Raw genomic sequence first — 25794 nt, forward strand, 5'->3', positions numbered from 1 at the left:
GGGAAGAGTACCCTGCGTCGTTGGGGAACTGGTCGTTCACACTGAAGTCCGTTCCTTTTAATACCCTGCCGCGGCTTTTCACATGTTGCTTTTGTTTGAAGTGGCCGAATTTGGCCACGATAGGACATGGTCTCCCGGCAGCGCCCGAATGGGGCTGAGGCAATGTACCCGATCGAAGACGATGTTCTTCACAGTGTCCTCCGGCAGCTTCAGGTGGGTTTTGATGAAGCTTTTTACCGTGGTCTCCGCGTCCTCTCCAGCGGCTTCTGGAATACCAGAAAATACAAGATTATTACGCATGCTACGAGCTTGTAGATCGATAACTGTTTCTTTTATTTTTTTATTTTCTCTATTGAGCTGGGTAACATTATCTGTGAGACATTTCACCGACTCCCTTAGCGTGGCATTTTCAGCAGCAAGCGTTTCCACCTGCTGCTGGCTGTACTCCAGGGATTCTCGCAAGCATTTAAATTCTCGGTGAAGAATCTCCACCAAGGACAGCCTGGCGTCAAAACTGGACAATCGCTTGTCGATTGACTCCAGTATGTCAGCAATATTTTTGCCGGCTGGCGATGTTGAGCCGGGGGAATCTGCTGGGCGTTGTCTTTTCGACGACGGCGTCTCAGGTTTGGCCGGGGAAGCTGCACACTGGGTCTTCTTCATCACGAGATCCTGAAAGCACTGATCAATATAATCTTGGAGAGCCTCTAAACTCTCCTCGTTGTTCTCCAGGGTGTTGGAGATTATTTAGACAAATAGTGTTACTTATAAGACAATTGATAAGTGTATTTGGTAATACTGAAGCTTAAATGAATTTGTTCAAATCTAAACTACCATTTGCTTTAATTTTCCGCCAAAATCTCCGGCATCTGACGTCAGTTACAACATGAGTCGCTTACCTTGTCCGTCACTTCCGTCACCTCAGTATTCTTCTTCCTCCAAACACGACGAGTTTAGTTTATACCAAAAAATTCTACTTTGGTTTCATCTGACCACATGACATTCTCCCAATCCTCTGCTGTATCATCCATGTGCTCTCTGGCAAACTTCAGACGGGCCTGGACATGCACTGGCTTCAGCAGCGGAACACGTCTGGCACTGCGGGATTTGATTCCCTGCCGTTGTAGTGTGTTACTGATGGTGACATTTGTTACTTTGGTCCCAGCTCTCTGCAGGTCATTCACCAGGTCCCCCCGTGTGGTTCTGGGATCTTTGCTCACCGTTCTCATGATCATTTTGACCCCACGGGATGAGATCTTGCGTGGAGCCCCAGATCGAGGGAGATTATCAGTGGTCTTGTATGTCTTCCATTTTCTGATGATTGCTCCCACAGTTGATTTTTTCACACCAAGCTGCTTGCCTATTGTAGATTCACTCTTCCCAGTCTGGTGCAGGTCTACAATACTTTTCCTGGTGTCCTTCGAAAGCTCTTTGGTCTTGGCCATGGCGGCGTTTGGAGTCTGTGGACAGGTGTCTTTTATACAGATGATGAGTTCAAACAGGTGCCATTCATACAGGTAACGAGTGGGGGACAGAAAAGCTTCTTACAGAAGACGTTACAGGTCTGTGAGAGCCAGAGATTTTCCTTGTTTGAGGTGACCAAATACTTATTTTCCACCCTAATTTACGAATAAATTTTTTACAAATCCTACCATGTGAATTCATCGATTTTTTTTTCACATTCTGTCTCTCACAGTTGAAGTGTACCTCTGGTGCAAATTACTGACCACTGTCATCGTTTTAAGTGGGGGAACTTGCACAATCGGTGGCTGACTAAATACTTTTTTGCCCCACTGTAATGCTGCTGAATGTAGCAGATTGAAGAAGGATAAGGCCATATGTTTCTCAGTTGGCAAGACAGCTCCTGTACATCTGTGGTTTTCATCTACAGTCAGCTTGCTCCATGCAGACAGGGCAGCAAGGAATCATGCCTGGATCATCAAGTTACAAGTTATTTAGACAACTTTGTTGGAAAACCAGGCTTTTAAGAATCAGAAAGCCTGATTCTTATGTCTTTAAGACAACCCAACCCATATATATATATATATATATATATATATATATATATATATATATATATATATATATATGTTAGGGGTGCAACGATACACAAAATTCACGGTTCGGTTCGATATTTTTTCGATACAAAAAAAATGTTCATGCCTTTTTAATTTGTCATTTATTAAAATTATAAATATACAGTATATTTTAACTCAAAAGTACAGTTTTTAAATTTAACCCTAACCCTTGTGCGTGTTTTTTATTTTGACAGCGAATGCGCACCTGCGGACCACTTATGTGCACCCCTGGTTATATAGCTCATCATATTGCAGCCACAAAAATTTTTTTTTCCATGAAACCATAAAGCTGCACTTTCTTTTTGCCTTAAAGTCTGATTTGTCATAACTTCTCCATTTTGTGGTAAGCTTTTCTTTGGCTGTCACTTCTTCACCCTGACCTGTCTGATTTGGCTCAGCAGAACTAAAATATATATCCTGCTGCTTTTACACACACACTCACATAACGCTCAGCGATTCTCTGCCCGATCAACCTCTCACATGTTTAAGCTTGCTGCGGGAGATTTCACTTGTCATGTTTGCATAGTAAGCTAACGATTAATAAGACGATGTCAGAGGAATTGGTGCACAAATTATCATGACTCACCAATCAGTACTGTCGCTCTCTATACACAGTTCGCGCGATTGCAAAGTGAAAGCAAAAAAACAAGCGCAAATTCAAACGCAATTTCAATATGTCACATATTGACAGTGGCTCACCGATGCCAATGACATAATTACCCAGCTACATTTCCGAAAGAATGCAAAAGCATTGACATATATTTTTCCTTCCTACAATAGCCCTACGGGCAGGGCAGAGATAGATTTTGGTAGCCTGACTGGAAAAATCACTAACCCCAGGACGTCGGGCTAGCGATATTGCGAGCCCTGTATCTGATTGAGGAATCACTCATCTTTGGAAAAGAGAGTTTATTACAGAGAAATGTCTCTTTCCAAAATAAAACCTATACTATACGCTTCTTCTGGGCTATATTCTCAGCAGCATATTAAACATATCAGGTCCCCATAAGGAGAATCATGTGCTAATGGCTGTCTAAATGACTCGGATAAAGTTAGTAGCATGCATGCTTGTTGTTTAGTCCATGACGCGCTTACCTTCAGGGTCATTCGTCACATGAAAACCAAAATAATTCCGAACGCCAGTTCTGAATGAGGGTGGGGGAGGTTCAATTTGCCATGTTGCAAGGAGAGCTTAACTTCTGTCTCACTAGCTTGCCCTGAGCTAAGTGAATCTGCTCCGCCTAGGCTGCACTGTCGAGCGCAGATCCACTGAGCGCTCAACACAGACAGCATCATCAGAAGGAAAGTTGATAAAATAAATTAAAAGTTTTGTATTGTTCTATACATATGTGTACCGAACCGAAAGCACTGTATTAAACGGTTCAATATTGATACGAGTATCGTTGCACCCCTAATATATATATATATATATATATATATATATATATATATATATTAGTTAAAAATCCGCTTGTTTACTCTACCTGTTTAGACTACGTTACCCATGATGCACCTCTGTATTGTACTTCCAGTTGGTGTTCAGTGCGGTTCTCCACAGTTGAGAGGTGTGTTGGCGGAGTAACGTATTTACTTGCATTCCTGTGTGAGTTAATACTGTGTGCGTGCTTACCATGTGAGTATTGTAAGATGAGAGTGATGCTTGTTTAACTTTATCCGTGTTATTTGTTAAGTAAGAAGCTAGTCCCGCTGCTATTGCTAAGATGTGTTTTTTTGGCCTATTACAGGCAGCCTTGGTTTCAGCCCAGATTTCATTTCATATATAACTTACTGTCAAGCATTGTAGTTGTAGGTGGATGTAACTTTTTACTATGGTTATTATCTGAATAGTTGTAAGTTGTAGACGTCCTGTTTGCCTATGTATATATGGGCCGGCAATTCAGTTATGGTCTTACGGTGCCATCTAGTGGCCATATGGTTATGGCAGATTGTATAACATTAAGCTGGAAACCCACAGTATGGTATAAGTAGTATATGGTTATCCATAGTGGTTAATACACCTATTTGTTCTTTCTGTTTACAGATGACCACAAACACATACACACACTCACAGCCCTTTTACCTACATACCAACGCTGTTCATCCTGTTGATGCCATCTGCCACCTCCTTATTAAAGTTATTTGAACTACATCACTGTGGAGTACCATTCCTTCTGTCCGAGGACGACTCAGTTGAAGCGTGATTGGCAATCAGTGCAAACATATATTACATATATATATAGAGAGAGAGCAGGCCGATATGACCAAAAATATTTATCATGATATACGTTTGAAAATTTGTGATATAACTGACGATATATTGACACTAGACAAAATACTTTACATCTCCACAACTTTATTAGTGCAAAAAAAGCCCCGTCAATGTATTTTCACTTAAACAAGCAGCTGTTTAATATGTGCATTAAAGTTATATAAAAATTTAACAGTGCAAATGCAAATTCCTTGCTGACAGTTTAACCAAAAGGCATTTCCAGTGGAAATTGGCCGACATATCCTCAGCATAACCATGTATAATATCCACAAAACTTAAAAAGAGGTTATGCACACACAGTACAATAGGGGGCGACCGTGGAACAGGGGGTTGGGAAGCGCATCTCTAACCGGAAGGTCGCTTCGCTTCTGTCAGTCTGCCCCAGGGCAGCTGTGGCTACAACTGTAGCTTGCCTCCACCAGTGTGTGAATGCGAGAGTGAATGAATAGTGGCATTGTAAAGCACTTTGGGTGCCTTGAAAAGTGCTATATAAATCCAATCCATTTTTATTATTATTATTATTATTATTATTAATACGGTAATATTATGTTGAAGCACAGTATGTATCACTCCGCGAGGTTCCTGCCTACCATAGCCATAATCTATCAAGCGGTGGGGGTTCATAGCTTAGCAAAGTCGTACTAAAACATTTGACAGATTTTCAAGCACCGTGTACCACATAAAATCGTTTCGAGGTCAGTAAACACAACCAGAATTCCTTGATAAGGCACACGGGATTATATGGGACACTGTCAATTTTCAGAAAAATCAAAGGATTGATTTTAAGTGTGCCGTATTTTCCAAAAAACATGGTAATAACGACGGCCCGCTAGCATGCTCTACCAAAAATAGTGCTTTGTTGTGTATCTGACGGACGAAAGCTAAACCAGCTCCACACCACTGAAGTTGCAGCATTTTTACAAACCAATTCTGGTTCATCCGTTTCATTCAACAATCCGCTTTCACCCTTCTCATTCTCCATCGCCGCCATGTGCACATGTGCGTTTTACCCATATTCTATCACGATATTTCATTTTCTTATCTTTGCCCAACATTATACCGGTATTACCATGAACGGTATGATATGGCCCAGCCCTATGTGTGTGTGTGTGTGTGTATATATATATATATATATATATATATATATATATATATATATATATATATATATATATATACACAACACCCAGCACGCCCCTGCGGGCGGTTTATCCTTCAAGCTCGGGTCCTCTACCAGAGGCCTGGGAGCTTGAGGGTCCTACGCAGTATCTTAGCTGTTCCCAGGACTGCGCTCTTCTGGACAGAGATCTCCAATGTTATTCCCGGGATCTGCTGGAGCCACTCGCCTAGCTTGGGAGTCACCGCAGTGCTCCGATTACCACGGGGACCACCATTACCTTCACCCTCCACATCCTCTCGAGCTCTTCTCTGAGCCCTTGGTATTTCTCCAGCTTCTCGTGTTCCTTCTTCCTGATATTGCTGTCATTCGGAACCGCTACATCGATCACTACGGCCGTCTTCTTCTGTTTGTCTACCACCACTATGTTGGTTAGCCACCACCATTTTGTCCGTTTGTATCTGGAAGTCCCACAGGATCTTAGCTCGGTCATTCTCCACCACCCTTGGGGGCATCTCCCATTTTGACCTCGGGACTTCCAGGTTATACTCGGCACAGATGTTCCTGTACACTATGCCGGCCACTTGGTTAAGGCGTTCCATGTATGCCTTGCCTGCTAGCATCTTGCACCTTGCTGTTATGTGCTGGATTGTCTCTGGGGCATCTTTACACAGCCTGCACCTGGGGTCTTGCCTGGTGTGATAGACCCCAGCCTCTATGGATCTTGTACTCAGAGCTTGTTCTTGTGCTGCCATGATTAGTGCCTCTGTGCTGTCTTTCAGTCCAGCTTTGTCCAGCCACTGGTAGGATTTCTGGATATCAGCCACCTCCTCTATCTGCCGGTGGTACATACCGTGCAGGGGCCTGTCCTTCCATGATGGTTCCTCGTTTCCCTCCTCTTTCTTGGGTTTCTGCTGCCTGAGGTATTCACTGAGCACTCGGTCAGTTGGGGCCATCTTCCCAATGTATTCTTGGATGTTCGTTGTCTCATCCTGGACTGTGGTGCTGACACTCACCAGTCCCCGGCCCCCTTCTTTCCGCTTAGCGTACAGCCTCAGGGTGCTGGACTTGGGGTGAAACCCTCCATGCATGGTAAGGAGCTTTCTTGTCTTTATGTCAGTGGCTTCTATCTCCTCCTTTGGCCAGCCTATTACCCCAGCAGGGTACCTGATCACGGGCAGGGCGTACGTGTTGATGGCCCGGATCTTGTTCTTGCCATTCAGCTGACTCCTCAGGACTTGCCTGACCCTCTGCAGGTACTTGGTGGTTGCAGCTTTTCTAGCGGCCTCTTCATGGTTCCCATTCGCCTGCGGGATCCCCAGGTACTTGTAACTGTCCTCTATGTCTGCAATGTTGCCTTCTGGTAGTTCAATCCCCTCAGTTCTGACTACCTTCCCTCTCTTTGTTACCATCCGATTACACTTCTCCAGTCCGAACGACATTCCAATGTCATCGCTGTATAGCCTGGTAGTGTGGATCAGTGAATCGATGTCTCGTTCACTCTTGGCATACAGCTTGATGTCATCCATGTACAGGAGGTGGCTGACAACTGCTCTGTTCCGGAGTCGGTATCCGTAGCCAGTCTTGTTAATGATCTCACTGAGGGGGTTCAGGCCTATGCAGAACAGCAGTGGGGACAGAGCATATATATATATATATATATATATATATATATATATGTGTGTGTGTGTGTGTGTGTGTGTGTGTGTGTGTGCCTTAATGAAAATATGAAAAGGACCCTTCACATTAAAACTTTGCTCTCACGTAGGCCAACCTTACATTGACTGGAAAATGAAGGAGCGTGTGTGTCTGTGTGTTTTCAGAATAATATATGCTTATTTTTTTCTATTTGCTTCTTGGATGGGCCGCCAACTTTACTATACTATACTATATGGTCATATTCCGAAAATGGCATCTGGATAATCCAACCCAGCTGAACATGGGTCTCTTTATCATAGTTCAGTGTTATGGAAGCAGTTTTATGCCACAATTGTGGTTTTATTACATATTGTGCAACAGTAGAGAGGGAGAACGAGAGCTTGCAGAGATGATTCGGCACTGTTCATGCAAGCTTTTTCGTACTGGTTTCATCATATGAATCCAGGAATGAATGCATCTGGACTGGAGAACATCTCTATGGATTGTATTGTGAGGAAAACAATAAAAGTGTAAATTTCTTCAATGAGGAGTCAGAAATGGCCCTGTTCTTACATAGCACTTTTCTACTCTACCTGAGCACTCAAAACACTTTACTCAACATGTCTCATTCACACAAGCGCTTTTTTAATGCTTTTTCTGTGTGAGTGCTTTACATCTAACAATCACACACTGATGGAAGCATGAGAGAGTAACTTGGGGTTATTATCCTGCCTTCATGCAAACTGGGGCAATCAGGGATTGAGCCATCAACCTTTATCATTAGTTATATATTATGCACTACCTCCAGAGCTACAGCCACCCCACTGTACAAGTGCCCCAAGTGGTCACAAATGAATAAGCTACTGTTAAGTAGAATTTGTACTATTTCACCATTCAAAAATGTATACATAGTTATGTAGGTTTGTAGAGAAACTGATTACTGTGCCCTTGTTTTGGAAAGTACAGTATATGAGCTGTTGTAGTACAAATTGAGCTGTGTTTATTCAAAAATTTAATGTGTCCTACTAAAAATCCCAAATATGTCATGAATGACAAAAAGCAGCATAAAAGGTAGCTGGGGGAAGTAAATGGTTACCTTTGTGTTCTGCATTAAAATGAAATATCAAAAATATTTAATAATAAATATCACTAATTAAAAGAGTTTTGGTTAATTAAGAAATGGTTTTAGCCATTTCCCCTGTTTCAGTTTCCATAGCTGCATACTGTCTTCCGTGATCCCTTGGTGTAGACTGCCTGAGAGTCTGTTCACTGTTCCACTAAATCTGATAACCCTTTTGATATGATCATGGTTCTGTATCACTCCTTTCATTCTGTTTCTGAAGATGGAAGTGTAGCTCTTGGCTCCCCTAATCTCTGTCCCCATTAAAGATTTTACTAATGAGTTTCTGCCTCTAATCTCTAGATTCAATGAACATTATGTATTTTGTAAATTATGGTGCCCATCAGTATTGAAGCTCTTTACCTCACAGTGGAAAGCATCTTGAAGCAACTGTTATTGTAATTTGATTGTGTAAAAAATAAACCTGTATTGGATTGGCTTTAAAGCATGCCCTTCTGGATGATAAAGTAGAGTGTGTTTTATTGTGCCATTATTGCATGCTATTCCATGCTCATGATGACTGACTTTAAAAAGCTAACATGGCAACAGCTAAATCTTTCTGCTTCAGTATTTTTGCTAACAGATGGGTGTTGCTACAGTGGCTACATCCATCTTTTATATAAAGTCAAATATCAAAGAGTGAAACAGAGCAAAAACAATATAAGAATGTGATATGGTGAAAGTAACATCAGAGTCAGGAGCTGTTTTCAACCCACCTACCTAGATCAGATGGTTGAACTCAGTCACCGCATCAAATTCCAGTCAGTGAGTAAATCCCCGCATTGAAGTGCACTGTTCTGTGTGCTTTCAGACAGTCTGCTCAGCATAGTCAGGCGGGTGACAAACTAGGCGTCAGCATGACTGAGGTGATATGAAGAGTGGTGATACTTGCTCAGCTTCATCGTTTCCCTCTCGTTCTCATGTCTTTTATCCTCTGATTTATTTCCCTTATTAGCTGTGAGTATTGCTCTGTGACCTGGCATTCTTACCCTGCATCCCTCAGTGGGACTGCCTGAAAAGACAGATTTTCTAAAAGCTGTTGTGAGCGAGCACACTCCATGGCATGTGGCCTCACTAATTGGACAAGGAGAGGTTGAGGGCGAGTTTGAGAGAGCCCTGACAGGCTCCACTTGGGTTCTGAAAGAAGCGTGGGCAGGAGTTTGCATTTACCACATTGGATGGCAAAATGCAGTAAGGCGTCTGGGAGCTATTTGCCTCGGCGTAGGGGTAATGAGAGGGAAATGGCGCCTGTAAGAAAATAGGCTGTTTTCCGGACAAAGTGACAGTGGATGGAAATACAATGGATGGAGACACAAGATGAATGTGTTTCTTACAAATGTCCACTCTAATATAATGACATCATGAGGTCTTGTTAAGGCCCTGGGCCACCACATTGTATCAGAGCAGAGTTTCAGCTTCTCTCCACCTTGTCATGGTTTCTCCAAGTTTCTTAAACCAGAGAAGAGCGGCTCGCCATTCTTCCCAAAGATATTTGGTAATTTGATGTGAACAGTGAACTCATAGGTGTTTTGATTCATTCTCATCAAAGCATTTACTGACAGTTGTACCCTGGGAATGGGTGCCATTTTAAGAGACCACTCCCAATCAGAATAGTAATGATTCATCACAGGATAAAGATCATTGATTAGTATTGATTTGCAGTAATACTTACTTCTAAGAGGACAAGTACAATACAGAAAATAATGCAGAAATAAACAGCTGGAGCGATGGCAAGAACTACCACTACCACCTTTGCTATAATACTCGTATCACAACCTACAACATAGTTTATCACCACGACTAAGTAGTGGTGTTCACTCAAGTGGTGTCTTTACGAAAAGTTGTTCATGTGCTGGAAAGTTAATAAATAAAATCCAATTGTTTCCCCTTTTTCAATTTAACATTAGCATTTGGTGGCCAGCGTGTTAACTTTTCCCTGATTTTTAGGTCCTCATTTTTAGGTCTGTTACTAATTAGCTGACATAAACTAATGTAAGTCTATTGGCCACAATCAACCAACTAACCCACTGATATAAGATGGCACTTGTTTTAAAAACTTTAAGCCCTTATATCCTAAATCCAGCTCCACAGACAGAGTTACATCACTGTTAGTTTTTGAGAGCAGGGCTCCATGATGTAACTTTGCCTTTATACATGTAGTGTTTCACGTCCACTTTAAGGCTACGTCAACACGTACCCGGGTATTTTTGAAAATGCAGATTTTTCTATGCGTTTGCACCTTTCGTCCACACGTAAACGGCGTTTTTGGTCACTGAAAACTGAGATTTTTAAAAACTCCGGCCAGGGTGGATATTTTTGAAAACTCAGTTTTTGCATTTACGTGTGGACGAGAAAAACGGAGAAAACGGAGAAAACGCAGCGTCAAAGGTGTGCACCTTTTTTGACGTCACACTGTGCGCCACGTTATTGTTTCGGTGAAATGAATTTCTACAATTCTGTTACTGTTAATTGTATTCTCTGCAGTGTTTAAATGCTTACATATACACACACAGTTACTGTCCCTCCACACGACTCGGTTCTGCTTCTATACCCCATCCTTGTTTACTATTTCCCACCGAGGCTTCTAGACTTCTGATTGGCCAACATTTCTACAGGTTAGGAATATATCACCACCTGTTGCTTTGGCATGTTCCTAGCAGCGTTTTCCTTCATTTCAGCGTTTACGTGTGGACGGGATTATTTTTTAAAACGAAAAATCTCAGTTTTCAAAAATACCCGTGTACGTGTGGACATAGCCTAAAGCTTTACAAAAAAACCCCGCTAACTGTGATTATTCCTATGATATTTTTCTATCATTCTTTTTTAATCCCTTTAATCCCTCTTTTACACAATCAATATAACACAAGGGTCGGCAACCCTGGGCACGCGTGCCACAGCCGGCACGCGTGCCCAGGGTTGCCGACTGGGTTAACTGATGGCATGCACGACACGCAGTGAATTAATCTGAGAAGGTGCATTAAAAAATAAATGACCCGGGCCAGCGTTGCACATCGCAAATTAGCTCGCATAGACACATTAGTTATGCCGCTTCTTGATGACGATATCTTAGCTAACAACCCCAACTACCAGATTCAACTTGTAATTGGCTAAAAATAACATAGCCTACCGATGAGAGGGATGTTGCTAGCTGGCAGTTTTTTCAAGCGACGTTGAAATTTCTACATTCAAATGCTTCAGGAGCTGTCCGCTCAGCGCAGCATCAGCACCACAGAAATACACTGATACATCCGTAGACTCGAGACTGATCAAACCAGAAAGCTTTAATGAGCAGCTGGGTTTGTCTCACATTAACTGGCTGGACAAAGAGGACATCAAAATGCAGCTGATTGAACTGAAAAGCTCGACTCTGTGGGGGTCAAAGTTTACAGAACTACGAACACAGCTGGAATCCATAGCTGTGCGTGTTCATGGAACTTGCCTTTTCACCTGCTGGACATCACTACCTGACAAGTTTAACTGTCTTCAGAACATTGCAGAGGCCTTATTGACAGTACTTGGCTCTACATATCTGTGTGAGCAGATTTTCTCTCACATGAGTGTACTCAGGTAGCCGTCTGAATGCTGGACACTCGGAGACCTGTGTCTCTGAGTGGGAGACCAGAGATCACATTAACACGTGTATCCCTGTATTAACAAACATGCCATATTAGCCCAGTTTATTTTTCTTATCATTGTTGTGAGGAGACCATAAATAGCATTTGCATTTTCTGTTGTACAGTTAATTTGCTGTTATGAAGTTGCTATGGATAAAAAAGTGTCTTTTTTTGTTTCAGAATAGCTGATAACTATTCACTGATAGCTGCCAACATCTGCGAACAAATATAATTCTATAAAGCTGTTCTATATAGTGTGTAACTGTTAATATAGAGCGTTATTAAATGTATTGCTAATGCAATCATATGGCACATTGACTTCTGAGGAAATTTTAGATGGCACTCATCATCAGAAAGGTTGCCTACCCCTGATATAACACAATCTTTTTTCGTGGCAATTTAACCAGTTTTCTTGTGGTTCAGCAACCCTAATTTAACAGTCATTCAGTACTGACTGTTAGAAAATAAGACTGACACCTACAGAGAAAGCATGCTAAATCCTCTTTATGTATAGCTACATAGATAAATAGATAACTGTCGCTTTGATACTAGAAAAAATGTGATCAATCTGAGTTAATTTAGATCATCCTCATCCTATGTTTTTACAAGTATGTGAGGGATACTGGAGCTAAGGATAACTGAGAAATGAAAATCACACGGTTTATAATTATACATTCTGGGGGAGGTTTAGCTGAGTGGTAACTTCAAGGAGTGTAATTTCTGATGCAACTCTATAAAGCTGTTTTTAAACTTTCTAAATATGATGTAAATGCTGCAGCAAATTATGATGAATTCTTGACATACTAATTCAATCCAATGCAGTAGCTTTGCATATACATAGATATTCTATGTATGTATATGTATATATAGAAAACAAACTTCGAAACCAGTGGGTGGCATCATGATGGCTAAGCATTTTGAACCTTGACATTTTCTGTTAGGGTTTTTTGGCGCTAGAAGCAGCCTTATTAGTAACAGTAGGCGGATTTATCAGTGAACTCTAGGGAGCTTGACTAAGAAGCTTGCTAGTGCAATCATTCATAAACTGTACAGTTGCAGTGCACTGTCAACAAACACTTGCTAAATCGTTGCTTAATAGGAACTGTGCAAATACTACGATAGCATTCTCGCACACTGCAGCACAAATGTATTGGACAGGTTAGCAGCTCCAGTTAGTGGAAGGTGAGGCCTAGCAAACAGCTAGCAGCTACAGTTTCCTGTTTAAGGACACCTGTGAAACAAAGTGTCTACACACTGAACTCCAGTAATACAAGAAAAAAATCAATCAACATACAACATATAGTTGACATGAAAGGCAACACTTCCAATATCCAGGCTAAACAAGACTACAAACGTGCTTTTTTTATGCTGTAAACCAGGGGTCCCCAATCCCAGTCCACAAGGGCCGGTGTCCCTGCAGGTTTTAGATCTCACCCTGGGTCAACACGCCTGAATCACATGATTAGTTCATTACCAGGCCTCTGGAGAACTTCAAGAGGTCATTTAGCCATTTACATCAGCTGTGATGGATCAAGCACACATCTAAAACCTGCAGGGACACCGGCCCTTGCGGACTGGGATTGGGGACCCCTGCTGTAAACATTTCGAAATGGGAATCCATGGTGACTGACTCACTATTGGTGACAACTTCAAGTGGCAATCAGAAGAAGTGCAATCCTTGGCAGCTCCACAATGGCTTCATGTTTCAGCCCTGGAGACGGATGCTTGGTTGGACATGTGTTACAGGGGTGTTGTTTCCTACCAATGGTAATGTCACATATTGCATCTTCAACTTGTGCCTGTTATATTTTAGTCACAGCAATAAACATGTTCGTGCATTTGTGTATCCATTAAGTGTCATAGTACAAATGTCATGAGTGCTCTCTGCTCGGTGTGGAGGAAGCTCTACAAAGTGTTCACATGGGGGTAAAATCTAGAGCCCCATGTGAAGACTGACAAACAATGGATCAGATGGTTGTAAGGGTGGCCCCTGGGCTCCACAGCTAGAGAAACAGATCTCCAGTCCCTGCCAGGCAGTCCCAGATGGGTTTTCAGTCAACACATACACAGACACACAGAGCTTCAGAAAGATATAGTTTGATACCCATTAGCATGTAATTTGATTGCATATGCTCCAACACACACATTTTTTTTATATGTGTATGTGAAGACATCCGATGGCTGATGAATAATGTGTTCTCAAGCGTACCCTAATGTTAACCATCACAACTCTATATCTGAACCCTAATTCTAAACAAAACTCAACCCTTGAGTGCATAGCGAACACAAAAATGGTGGCAATAGTCTTGATTTTTTTTTTTTCAATTCAATTCAGTTTTATTTAAACAGCACTGAATCACAACCTCAGTCGCCTCCAGGCACTTTATATTGTATGGTAGACCCTACAATAATATATATACAGAGAGTGAGCAAGCACTTCGGCGACACAGGGAAGGAAAAACTCCCTCTGTGATATGGGTCAGTGTGTAGTTCATAATCCTCACTGAGGCATACAAACAAACTCTTTCTGTATTGTGAACACATTCACTGAATTCAAATTAATCACAGCAGAGTTGCCAACACTTTATAATGGGTTTAATAATTATCGCTATTTGCATTTCTCGTTATTTTTCTGCATTTCCATTCTGAGCCATGAAATAAATTATAAATCTGTAACAGATTCATGTATGTGGTTGCAGTAATGGCAATCTCAGTAGTAAGCTCTATGCACTTATGATTGTGAAAAAGCAGAAGCTACCATCACAGCAGGAAGCTCTACAGAGTTGTCATTGCTTCCCTTTCTGACATTGGCCCAGAGGGGATTTCTGTCTCTGGTTGGAATTGAACCAACTACCTTTTATTTGTAATGCAAATGGGTAAACCACTATACTATGTGGTCACCAAGTTGGATGTGACAGTACACAATAAAAAAAATAGTAGTTTATTAGGATGACAAATTCCTAAACAGCTGTTCATACAAATATAGCTGACTCCTCAGCTGACCTTGACGAAGTAGTTTGTGATCAGACCATTTGATTTAACTCTTTTGTTTGTCTGAATGCCCATTTGTAAGAATGTAAACAGATGCTGCAGTGCCTGGTTGCTGTTTTTTTTTTCCAGCTGTAGACGTTAGAAGGTCAACTAAATGTGTGTTGTCACCTGAAACAATTTTTGTGCAGTTTTTTAAGAATGTCGCCACTTTAGCAGCCAACAGGGTGTTCTAGTAAGAAAAAGAAATTAAAAACAAACAGACCAAAGAAAAGACTTGTTCACACTATCATGGCTACTGGTTTCTAGTGGGATTCCCCCAGTAGAAAAATCTGAGTTTTATACTTAGTTGCCAACCTTCTCCAGAAAGAGAGCTCTTTCTTAAGTTTGATCCCAAACAAATCTTCCAGCATGTAGAACGCCCTCCTGATGTTACCTGTAGTTTTCCTCTTGTGGTCAAATTCCTGTTTGCCCAGATATTTACACATTTGTACGCACAAAAAAACATTTAAATACCTTTGAGAGTATTCAGAATTACACATAATATATTTTATACATTTGTTCGTCTGAGTTTACTCTTGTTTTACAATTTTGCGACCAGTGTCACACCATTAAACAAGGCCTTTAGGTACATTAAAATCCTTTTAAACATTGAGAGAACAGGAAAAAAGTTTTAAGTGCTTAGTTTTCCTGCGTGTCTTCTGCGCTGATGGATTGTGTTTATACTGTCATCTGTGCTGTCAACCAACATGAATTAAGGATTTGAACAAGAGGGCTGCTGTTCAGCTCAGTGTCACTCTTTGTATTTTAATATGTTGTTATCCCAGGTGGGAGCGGAGCGTGTGTGTGTCTGTGTTGTTGTCAATGTACAACATGAATGCTGCATTGGCATGTGCGTTGTGCATTGTGTGGAGCATCCCTTCCCAATGTGTGAACTCGAATCGATATATTTAGGTTTTGTCTTAGCAGCATATTTCTGGTCTCCTGCACTTAAAGAGCTATTCAATGGAAATGTGTTTCTCCTTTATTAGGAAACGTGTAGCAGTCTGAATAATGCATCCTGAACACTGCCTCTTTATGGCAGCGTACTGAGCAATGTTCAAGGCCAGGCGGTTTTGAATTCATCGCCCTGTATGCTGTTAAATATACATGAAAAGTGAAGTGGCTTTCTTTGTGAATTATATTTCGTAAAGTGGTAAAAAGCTGCCACTGATTTCAGTGGACAAAAATACTGGGTATTCAGGTGTTCACAGGGATTTGCATGACAAGCAATTTTAGCCATGCTGATTGCACGCCAACTCCTTTGGCAGGCAAATATATATCTGTTTAGTTTGACCTAAAGTAACTTAAGTAACTGAACCACAAAAAGCAAAGGATAAATAAAGATACTTTGACATGTTAATATTTAAAAGGAAATTTATATGTATTTCAATATTTAACAATTATGACAATAACAATAACAACGAAGCTCTGCCATCACTATGAAATAACCATTATGACGCAAAGCTCTCCGTATTATGAATTGGGGGAATTGCATATAAGCAGATTTTTAATGGGTAAATATATGTTGGGTTAGGGTTTAAATGCTAACAATGAAGTGTTTTCCTGCACTGTTGGGAATTAAAATGATAATGTGGCATCTGCTCACCAACTGCCATTGTGTTTAATTAAATATAGTTCTGGACTATCACTCAGTCCTTGTCTTAAAGCAAATGCCACTCACCCAATATCTGATAACAATGGTGCCAAATAATGCAACAAGGAGACATAAGCCTGCTGAAAAGGTCTTTAACTTTAGCAATCGATTTTTCTCCTATTTCTCTCTGTCCTGTAGCTGGTGCTGCCAGAGTACTCCATCCATGTGTTGTTCTGCATCATGTTCCTGTGTGCTCAGGAGTGGCTGACTGTGGGCCTCAACATTCCCCTGCTCTTCTACAACACGTGGAGGTAACTATCCAATCCATCGTCCCGTGTGTATCTGTGTGAATGTGTACACTTTGCCCTGATTTTTCAGATGGCATCTTATTGGCTAAGGTTGTTTTGACCCAAAGACATTTGCATTAAAAGATGAGGCTTATGATTCAGATATTTTATTTTATTTATAAGAAAATCTGTTAGCAAGAGACTCAAGCAATGAATTTTTCACCTAACATATACAATATACAGTATGTAGCCAGACATTAATGTTTTATTTCAGCACTATTTGAAGTGAATCCCTTATCCTGCTGTTATAAATACTTACTACTGCACAATATATGTATAAATCCTGAGATGGAAACAGTAACCAACAGATGTACTTTTTCTGTCATTTGAGCAAAATTTCTCTGTAAACTACTTATACCGAGCCTTTAAAGAGAACAAAATAAATGATAATTGTATTGCGCAATAGTGGCAATACAACATGAATAAAAATGCTACTTAATGCTATAAACCTCTTTTATGTTAATGCACAATTTTCAACCATTGCTTAAGAAGAAGTCTTATAGTTTACCACTTTAATTCTACAACCCTTTTTTCTGTCTGGATGTACTCAAAGTACTTCTCTGTAGATGTCTTTGTGAAGCGTTTGGGCAGTTTTAAATCTCCTATCTAACGAATGTCATAAAATCTATAACTTAGCTTTAATGGTCACCAGGGATATTAAAAAAATACATATACAGGGTTTTCAAAACCTGACTGCTTATTAACAGCTCAGTACAGAGCGCCAGTTCATCCTACCAGAGCCGAATAAATGCCATGCAAATTCACATTACGAATACATTTATCCAAGAAAAATTAAAAGTAAACTTACCTCTTATTATTATGGTAAGGAATGATAGCAAGTAGATGTGGCCTTGACCACACAGTTAAAACTACCTTGAACCACAACCCCATACCCCAAAAATCTTAAACAACAGTCAAACAGTTAACAATGATCTGAAACCAAATCGTGTTCTGTTGTTTGACTTTTGTGGTAATCACAGTTTGTCTATAATGAACGCCACATTCAAAAATAAGAGTATTCATAAGTGCACGTGGCACCAGGAGAACCTAAGCTTAAGGTTAATGATCGAGTTTGTAATTGTATTATCAGATCTTCACGCGTATGTTCTAGACACGTGAGTGAAGAGAGGAGCAGAGGTGTCAGCTGCAGGGGAGAATACTGGACAGGACTGACACATCCAGATGTGAATAGTGAGGATGTGCTGGCCCCGGTCTGCAGGATCTTCAACTCCCACCTCTGATAGAACTTTGAAAGCATTCTGACAGAAGCTTGGTACGTTGAGTCTGAATGGACCATCTTCAGCACCTCTATTGCAGAGGTGACTTGAGGCTGTATGTTATGCTCCATGTTTTGGCTGTAATCTCCAGATGGTGGATACTGGAGGTGAAGAGAGCTGTCAAGCTGGAGAAGTGGTCCTGTTGAGCATGGCAACTTATGTGATTCCAGAGTGCAGCTCAAGGCAAAAACTCCAGTTAGGCACTAGCTCAGGGAAGGGGAAGGAGCTCCCTATCCACACTGTATACAGTAGGAATGGGACTCTGCTAACCTCAACCTCAAGAACATAGTCAAATGATTGAAGAAATACTTGAGCATCTCTTCAATCCCGCTGGCACTCCTTCGTAGTGGAAGCAGAGTGTGGAGACGAAGAAGCTGATTCACCCTTCACTGGAGGTGAAGTCACTGATGCAGTTAATCAACTCCTTGGTGGATGAACTCCTAAGGTGAATGAGATTAACCCTGAGTTTCCCAAGGCTCTGGATGTTGTGAACTGTCAGGGCGGACACCCCTCTGCAACACTGTGTGGATGGTGCCTCTGGATTGGCAGACTGAGGTGGTGGTTCCCCTCTTCAAGAAGGGGGATTGGAGAGCATGTTTCAACTTTAAGTGTATCATACTTCTCAGCTTGACTGGGAAAGTCTATGCTAGGGTACAGGTGAGGAGAGTCCATCTGTTAGTTGAACCAGCAATTCTGGAAGAACAATGCATGCTGGTCATTAAACACTGCACCAGTTCTTAATCCTGTGTAGGATATTTCAGGGTGCTTGGGAGTTTGCCTAACCAGTTTATATGTGTTTTGTGGAGAATGCATAAAACTGTGTCCCCCATGGTGTCCTGAGGGAGTCACAGGAGTATGGCTACAGGCTAGCCGATCCCTGTTCAACCATGGCCAGAGCTATAGCTGTATTGCCAGCAATAAGTTGGACTGCTGGAAATTGGACTGCTCTCTGTCACTAATTCTATTCATAATTTCTGTGTATGGAACTTCTAAACACAGAAAATGAGTGAAAGGAGTCTGGTTCAGTAATCACAGTGGTCATATCTGTGCTTTATCGATGAGATGGTTATGTTGGTTTCGTTGCGCAATGACCTCCAACTTGCACTGGGGCTATTTCTGGCCTGAGATTTGTGGCCAAAAAACGGCTTTGTGCTCCCTTTTTCTTGGACCACATTAAACACTCTCCTGATGATTTTATCGACTCAGTTGCTAGTTTAAGTCATTGATAAAACAGCATGATTTTTAAGGGTAATTGTGAGTGTAAGAAAGGAGGGTAAACCAAGGTATGCTGATTGGCTAGTGACCGTCACAAATTTTTAGAGATGGCTAGTATGGGACTTCACAAATTAGTGGATAACATAATGCTTGCTACGTTCAGATTTTCTATTTTCTTTCTATTTTAGTCCATGGTTAAATACTGCTTTTTGCAGCACACTTCAGAACCCTCACTTCATCACCTGAACAGAGTTTAATAGTCAGAAATGAAAAATCATGTTATACCGTGATACCATGATATTGCCTAAGCATAATTGACCATATTTTTGAGGACATCGGTTTTGTATAAGCAAATCCATATTTGTTGCAAATACATTTTTCTTTGCTTTTCAAGACTCTTAAATGCAGAGTCTAAAAGATGAGTCACCACTCAGTGATTTTCATGTTTCCTTTGCTGCTCCCTCTTATCTGTTGTCATTTTTGTTGCTGGTCCTCCCGCTGGTTAGTGGGATAGAAATGGACTGCTGGCAGCATCATTGGTTCAAGCTCGTGTGCTCAGCTGGTTGACGTTACAGAAGAAAGGAGGAAAGAAGAGAAAACATTTTGCTATCTCATTAACTGCAGAGTTTGCAGATGCCCACCAGCTACTGATGTGTGAGCTGAAAGATGAGTAGACAGGGAAAGGAAGATGGGGAGAAAGTAGGGATTGGCAGGAAGTAGAACAGAGAAAGTGAGTGAGTGATGGGTGAAAGATCAATTATTGACAGGGTGATTCAGAGGAGAGTGAGGGATGGCGAGAGGACAGTAGGCTGTGGATGGGGGAGTGAATGTATTAATAACTACTGTAATGAGATTTCTCATAAAAACAGCTGATAGTAAGCTATTTACCAATACTTAAAGATGGCTTGGAACAGTTAACCATGTCATGGTTAACTTTCATGTCAGTTAGTTTCAAGTTTCTTTTGAGATTCTCACAAAACCTAATTAGTCTATCTAAATTCTAAAATCTTGGATCTTATTCTAGTCACGTGGTTGGAGAATTACAAATTTTCAACATTTGCAATTTAACCCCCAGAAAGCGTAAAGTATTTAGCTAGGATCTTGGACTGAGTCTGTAGAGAGAAAAGAAATAACTGGAGAAGGTTTAATTTTGTAACAAATAATCTTCAAATGTCAGAATTCTTGTAACTTAGTTGAAATAATCTGTAGGACTGCCTGTCTACTTTTCAAATTATCCTTTGGATGTTAAAGTCACAGTACAAAAGTAGATCTACATATGCTACAAGGAACATTAAGGCCTCGGTAGAGCAACCGTAATTACATACAGCCTGCAGTGATGTAACTGACAACTTGTCCATTCGTGAGGGATATTTTCTTGATTATTTAAAAACTAGTTTAGCATGCAATAATATCAATGTAGGGAGTTGTAGAGGGAATTCCAAGACAGCCTGGCCACTGTAGTGTTGTTGTTAAAATTCTTTGCTTGCCAGCTGAATCCTTCCCAAAGAGTGTGTCTGTGTGTGTGAGTTAGAGAGCAAGCGAGAGAGTGCTGTTTGTTATGTGTGAACAAAATTATTAACACCAAACATCTCTATGTCTAGCATAAAGGAAGAAGTGTGTCTCAAATGTTTTCATGTCTCATCTGTCACCTTTACTCGAGGGACTTCCATTTATTATTCAATTATTAATGATATTTTTAGTATGTAAATTAGCTATTTAGTAGACTCTTAATGATTACCCAGACATGTTCACCTCATCCTCAGTAATGTATAGTTGGGACATTACTGAACCCTTGTGTGGTGCTCATTTTCAAATGCATTGTTGAATATTTCATATATGCATGACATATCAGCAAACATATGTAAATATGTGAATTTACAATGTAATTCATTTTGACACCTAAATGTACAACCATCTCAGAGCTGTAAATGGCAAATATACATGGATTACCATAAAGTATGAACATAAGCCATCTGTTAGCTTTGGTTCGAAGCAGAAATACCAGTTAAATGGTAAATGGCCTGTATTTGTATAGCGCTTTTCTAGTCCCTAAGGACCCCAAAGCGCTTTACACATCCAGTCATCCACCCATTCACACACAGGTGATGGCAAGCTACATTGTAGCCACAGCCAGCGCACTGACAGAGACGAGGCTGCCGGACACTGGCGCCACCGGGCCCTCTGACCACCACCAGTAGACAAAGGCTGAAGTGTCTTGCCCAAGGACACAACGACCGAGACTGTCCAAGCCAGGGCTCGAACTGGCATCCTTCCGATTACAAGGCGAACTCCCAACTCTTGAGCCACATAATGATGGCAGCTTCCTGGTTGGACTTCATTTCCCATTAAATCCTGCAAAACACAGCAGGAGACAGAAAAATAACCTGAAGCCAACTCTCTTATTGCAACTGGTCTGGTGCATTGTTACACAGCACTCCATGTTACAGATTGCTGTGCATTTATATCAGTTCTGGTGTCGTTTAAGGGAAAATTACCCCATCGACAATGTGCATCAGTAATAGCTCTCCCTTAAAGCAACAGGCAGCAATTCCTTACTCGTGTCTCGTTTCCTGTATAGAATATTTTTTCCATGTCATAATTTGAACAGCCATCCTGAAGTAGGTCTCACTGGAAAGCTCCAGGAAACATCTTACAATTCCCCTATCACACTAAGTTTTGTGTTCTGATTACACTGCACATCTTCTTTGTACATAGCTTTAAGGAAGAGAACTGTTAGTGTTCACAAGTATTGGTTATGTTAAAAGCACAGCATTGGGATGTGTAGATGTTGGGTTGAATTTTCTCTTTATTTTGTGAATCAGTCAGTAGGTCTCAGTTGAAGAAAGGAAAAATTAGTGGAAAATTCATATTAAAGTTTATATATTTAATCTATCTTAAACCAACCTATGTATCCATCCATCCATCCATCCATTCGCTTCCGCTTATCCTTTTCAGGGTCGCGGGGGGCGCTGAAGCCTATCCCAGCTGTCATAGGGCGAGAGGCGGGGTACACCCTGGACAGGTCGCCAGTCTGTCACAGGGCTAACACACAGGGACAGACAACCATTCGCACTCACATTCATTCGCACATTCACACCTAGTGACAATTTGGATTATCCAATTAACCTATCCCCACAAGCTGCATGTCTTTGGACGGTGGGAGGAAGCCGGAGTACCCGGAGGGAACCCACGCAAACACGGGGAGAACATGCAAACTCCACACAGAAAGACCCCGGCCTGATGTTGGAATTGAACTCAGGACCTTCTTGCTGTGCGGCAACAGTGCTAACCACCGGGCCACCGTGCTGCCATATATTTAATCTACTGCTATTGAATTTGTTGTTAGCTTAATGAGCTACAGTAACTGAGTTGAAAAACCCCAGCCCTGATACTTTTAGAAGTGCATAACAGACCTGGGTGAAAATATATTTGGATATCTATTCAAATATGATGTCATATTTTGCTCATTTGTTGAAAATGGGAATTCCTGCAAGATAAGTCAAATTTCCTGGGATATTTCCAGAGTCAAGTAGCTGCTAAACCTTGCCTCCCTTTCACAGCTAGCACTGCTTTCCTACAATAATATGTAAAAACACTATTAATAACAGATAGTAAATCAAGGTCAGATTTCTTCCCAGCGTAGAGTGATTAGGAACATCCGTTTAAGCTTTCGTCAATGTTGTTAACTATCACGTCATAGCAGATCATTGTTTTCTAGCTAGCTTATTAGCATTAACACTAGTTAGCATTCTTTATTGAATTATTAGGTGCTGGACTATCATGTATCAGCTCTGCCATATCTATAAAAAAAAATCATCTTTTATTTCTATATGAATCACACTGGAAATGCTCACTCTGAGGTCGTTTAAAAATTACCAAATGGCAAAATACATGACTTTTGAAGCAGTAGTGGTTTTGACTTCCTCAGTAGATAATTTGCACATTTGTTAAAATTCTCTTAATGTTTTCTTCAAAAAACTTTGGATGCTAGCTGTATAAACTCATTTATAAATGTGTTTTACTTTGAGGATCTTATTATTTAACTCCAGCATTAAAAAGAGAAAAAATGCGACCAGTAAATAACTCTGACCCATCATGCTCGACTAGTTTCTAATCTTTTAGGTACCTTTTGATAAATGCCTTGATTTTTAAAGGTTGTGAGCAAGCTAGAATGTATCATTTGCTGCTATTAGGGCAGATAAAGTCCAAACGCTTGACAGGTTTTTCATAGCTAGAATTAATTGTTAAACCATGAGCAATCACTATGAAGGGGAAAGGTTTATCAAAAGATTTGTTTCCATCAACATATTCAACTGCAATTTCACCCACGTCTTCTGCATGATGGTGTACCTCAAAACTCATCATGCCATCTTTTTCCATGCTGTCTTCTCCTCCACTTCCACCCATCATCTCTCCCACATGTCCCACCCCTTCTCACGTGGTCTGGAATGGGTCAACTACCCGTGGTGTGGTCTTTGCCCTCTGTGGTAGGTACTTCCATTCCCCAACGGACACTAAGGAGCTGCTGTACGACCCAGCGTCCGTGATGAATGGCGACACACTCAAGTTCTGCCTGAAGGAGGCCTGGTGCAAGCTGTCCTTCTTCGTCCTTTCCTTCTTCTACTATCTCTACTGGTGAGCACAGGGCAGGTGGTATGGGGAGATAATTGGATTACATGTAAATAGATTGCATTAATCTAATTACAACACATAAATAAGCAGTAAAACTGAACTGAAGCTACTTTTTAAAAAAGCTTGGGGAGAAAAGGATCAGTTGATGAGGTGTTTGACTTCCGCCCAGACTAAACATCAGCAGGTCATGTAACATTGGTTTGATTTCCCAACTGATGAAGCAATGTGAGTGCAAATCACTGAATAAAGTAACCATTTCTCCAGCAATCACATGCAACTCCCTGTACTCATATGACTTTGTGAAGTCCAGTTTGCCATGTCAGGCTAGTAATACTGCTAATGCATGTGATGTTAAGAGAATTTGATTCTTTACTTCACTGACAAGCACCACAATAATGCTGTGTGTAGCTGATGGGTAAAACTACTACATACTGGTTCAAATGTTGTTTGTGTGCAACAAGATAATTGATAATATTGATGATATATTCACATGTCTATTGTTGTATAATTTGTCTGCCATGTCCTGATGTTACTGCTAAAATCAATTTTCTTGTTCATGTCTAACGATGCTGTTATTATTAACCACGGATTCTTGTTCCATGTGTCATGTGGGTGCTGCAGTGTGTGGAACCTGGAAATATCCCTCTAATAGGTCTTATCAGTGGAAACACTTAAAGGTACAATCCTTATATTTTTTGATATTTCATTCTATGGTAGTATATTGAGGCAGAACAGCATTGTTGAGAAGAAATCTTGACCATATGACCACCCCAGTATTTGCCCTTTTCTCAATCTTGATATGTTGGACTGTGAATGGCTGTTGTGGTTATATGGATTTGATGATTTTGACCAGACTACATAAATTTTTCCAGTTCTAGTTATAGAACTCAGAAGACGGTTTTCGATGACAACTAAAGAAGGATTGCAACTTTAACATGGAGCTGCTCTTGTATGTGTGTGATAATGCCGCAACTTAACATTGCAGTAAGGTCCTCATCCTGTTGAAAAATGCCATTTATGTATCTGCTTGGGGTATAAATACTTTGCTAACAGCAATGTTTATCTCAGCAATACCACACAGGTAGAAAAGCAACATCATGAGAGTGTTGAACTTAGACTCTCGCACAAAATCCTGATGTTTGTTTTTGAGAATGGCTGCAATTACTCAACATATTTTAGAGATATGAGGCGATACTTATTGTCCTTAAATTTCCAAACACATTGAGCTATTTAAACACAGTCTATTTAAAGTTTCAATACATGACCAATGGGTAAATGTATACCACAGGCATGTGATTAATTGGATTAAGGACGTGTGCAGCATTTTGCCAATGCAGGCTTAATTTGGGAGAAATTATTAAATATCACTTCTTGCCCTTCCTGCCCTAATGCAGGACACATGGCATGAACCTAGTTATATCCAATAAGAAAAAGCTAATCTCAAAATTTTTTCAGTTTTAAAATATATCCAAGATCACAAAGGCAGTTGGATTGTAATGCATTCCCTCCTGGCATGAAAAAGAAAAAGAGCTAATGTGTTACGCTCACATGTATCCCATTCATTTTCATACTAGAGCCTACATCAGTCAGTAGATGGAGTAACTTGTGTGGAAGGTTCAACCAACAGAGGTTGTCTTTATTAAATAATATTACAGTATAGGGACAAACATTTATAGCAAAATTGGTTGGCTATCAAAAATGTATCATCATTTTTAAAATAACTGAATTAGGTGCCTATTGTTATAAAGACAGTGTTCATCTTAAAGTTTAATCATCTTGCTTTTTCATCTCACTTCATCCTGTCCTGTTCTAGCTCATATTGGACTGATCTGCAGCAGCAGCAGGTATTCTACAATACAAGGT

The 25794-nt window shown here is 40.7% G+C and overlaps 1 protein-coding gene across 3 annotated transcripts in view; it reads left to right on the forward strand.

Annotated features, from left to right (window-relative positions):
* Positions 1-25794, forward strand: part of cnih3 (cornichon family AMPA receptor auxiliary protein 3) — a 145054-nt gene that overhangs the window by 92118 nt on the left and 27142 nt on the right. The window contains exons 4-6 of one of the 3 annotated variants that reach the window (XM_086262841.1): positions 16659-16771; positions 23791-23934; positions 24553-24608. In XM_086262841.1, the coding sequence (XP_086118967.1) occupies positions 16659-16771; positions 23791-23934; positions 24553-24580 (285 nt within the window). In that variant the 3' untranslated portion in view covers positions 24581-24608. Of the gene's footprint in view, positions 1-16658; positions 16772-23786; positions 23935-24552; positions 24609-25794 lie in introns of all 3 variants that reach the window. The other 2 variants (XM_086262839.1, XM_086262840.1) reach the window with 2 other exon arrangements.

This window comes from Aulonocara sp. 'chitande type north' Nkhata Bay, linkage group LG15 (genome assembly GCF_057382095.1).
Source record: "Aulonocara sp. 'chitande type north' Nkhata Bay isolate Kocher_YH1m ecotype deep benthic linkage group LG15, A_spYH_male_GT1.1, whole genome shotgun sequence".
NCBI lineage: Eukaryota > Metazoa > Chordata > Actinopteri > Cichliformes > Cichlidae > Aulonocara > Aulonocara sp. 'chitande type north' Nkhata Bay.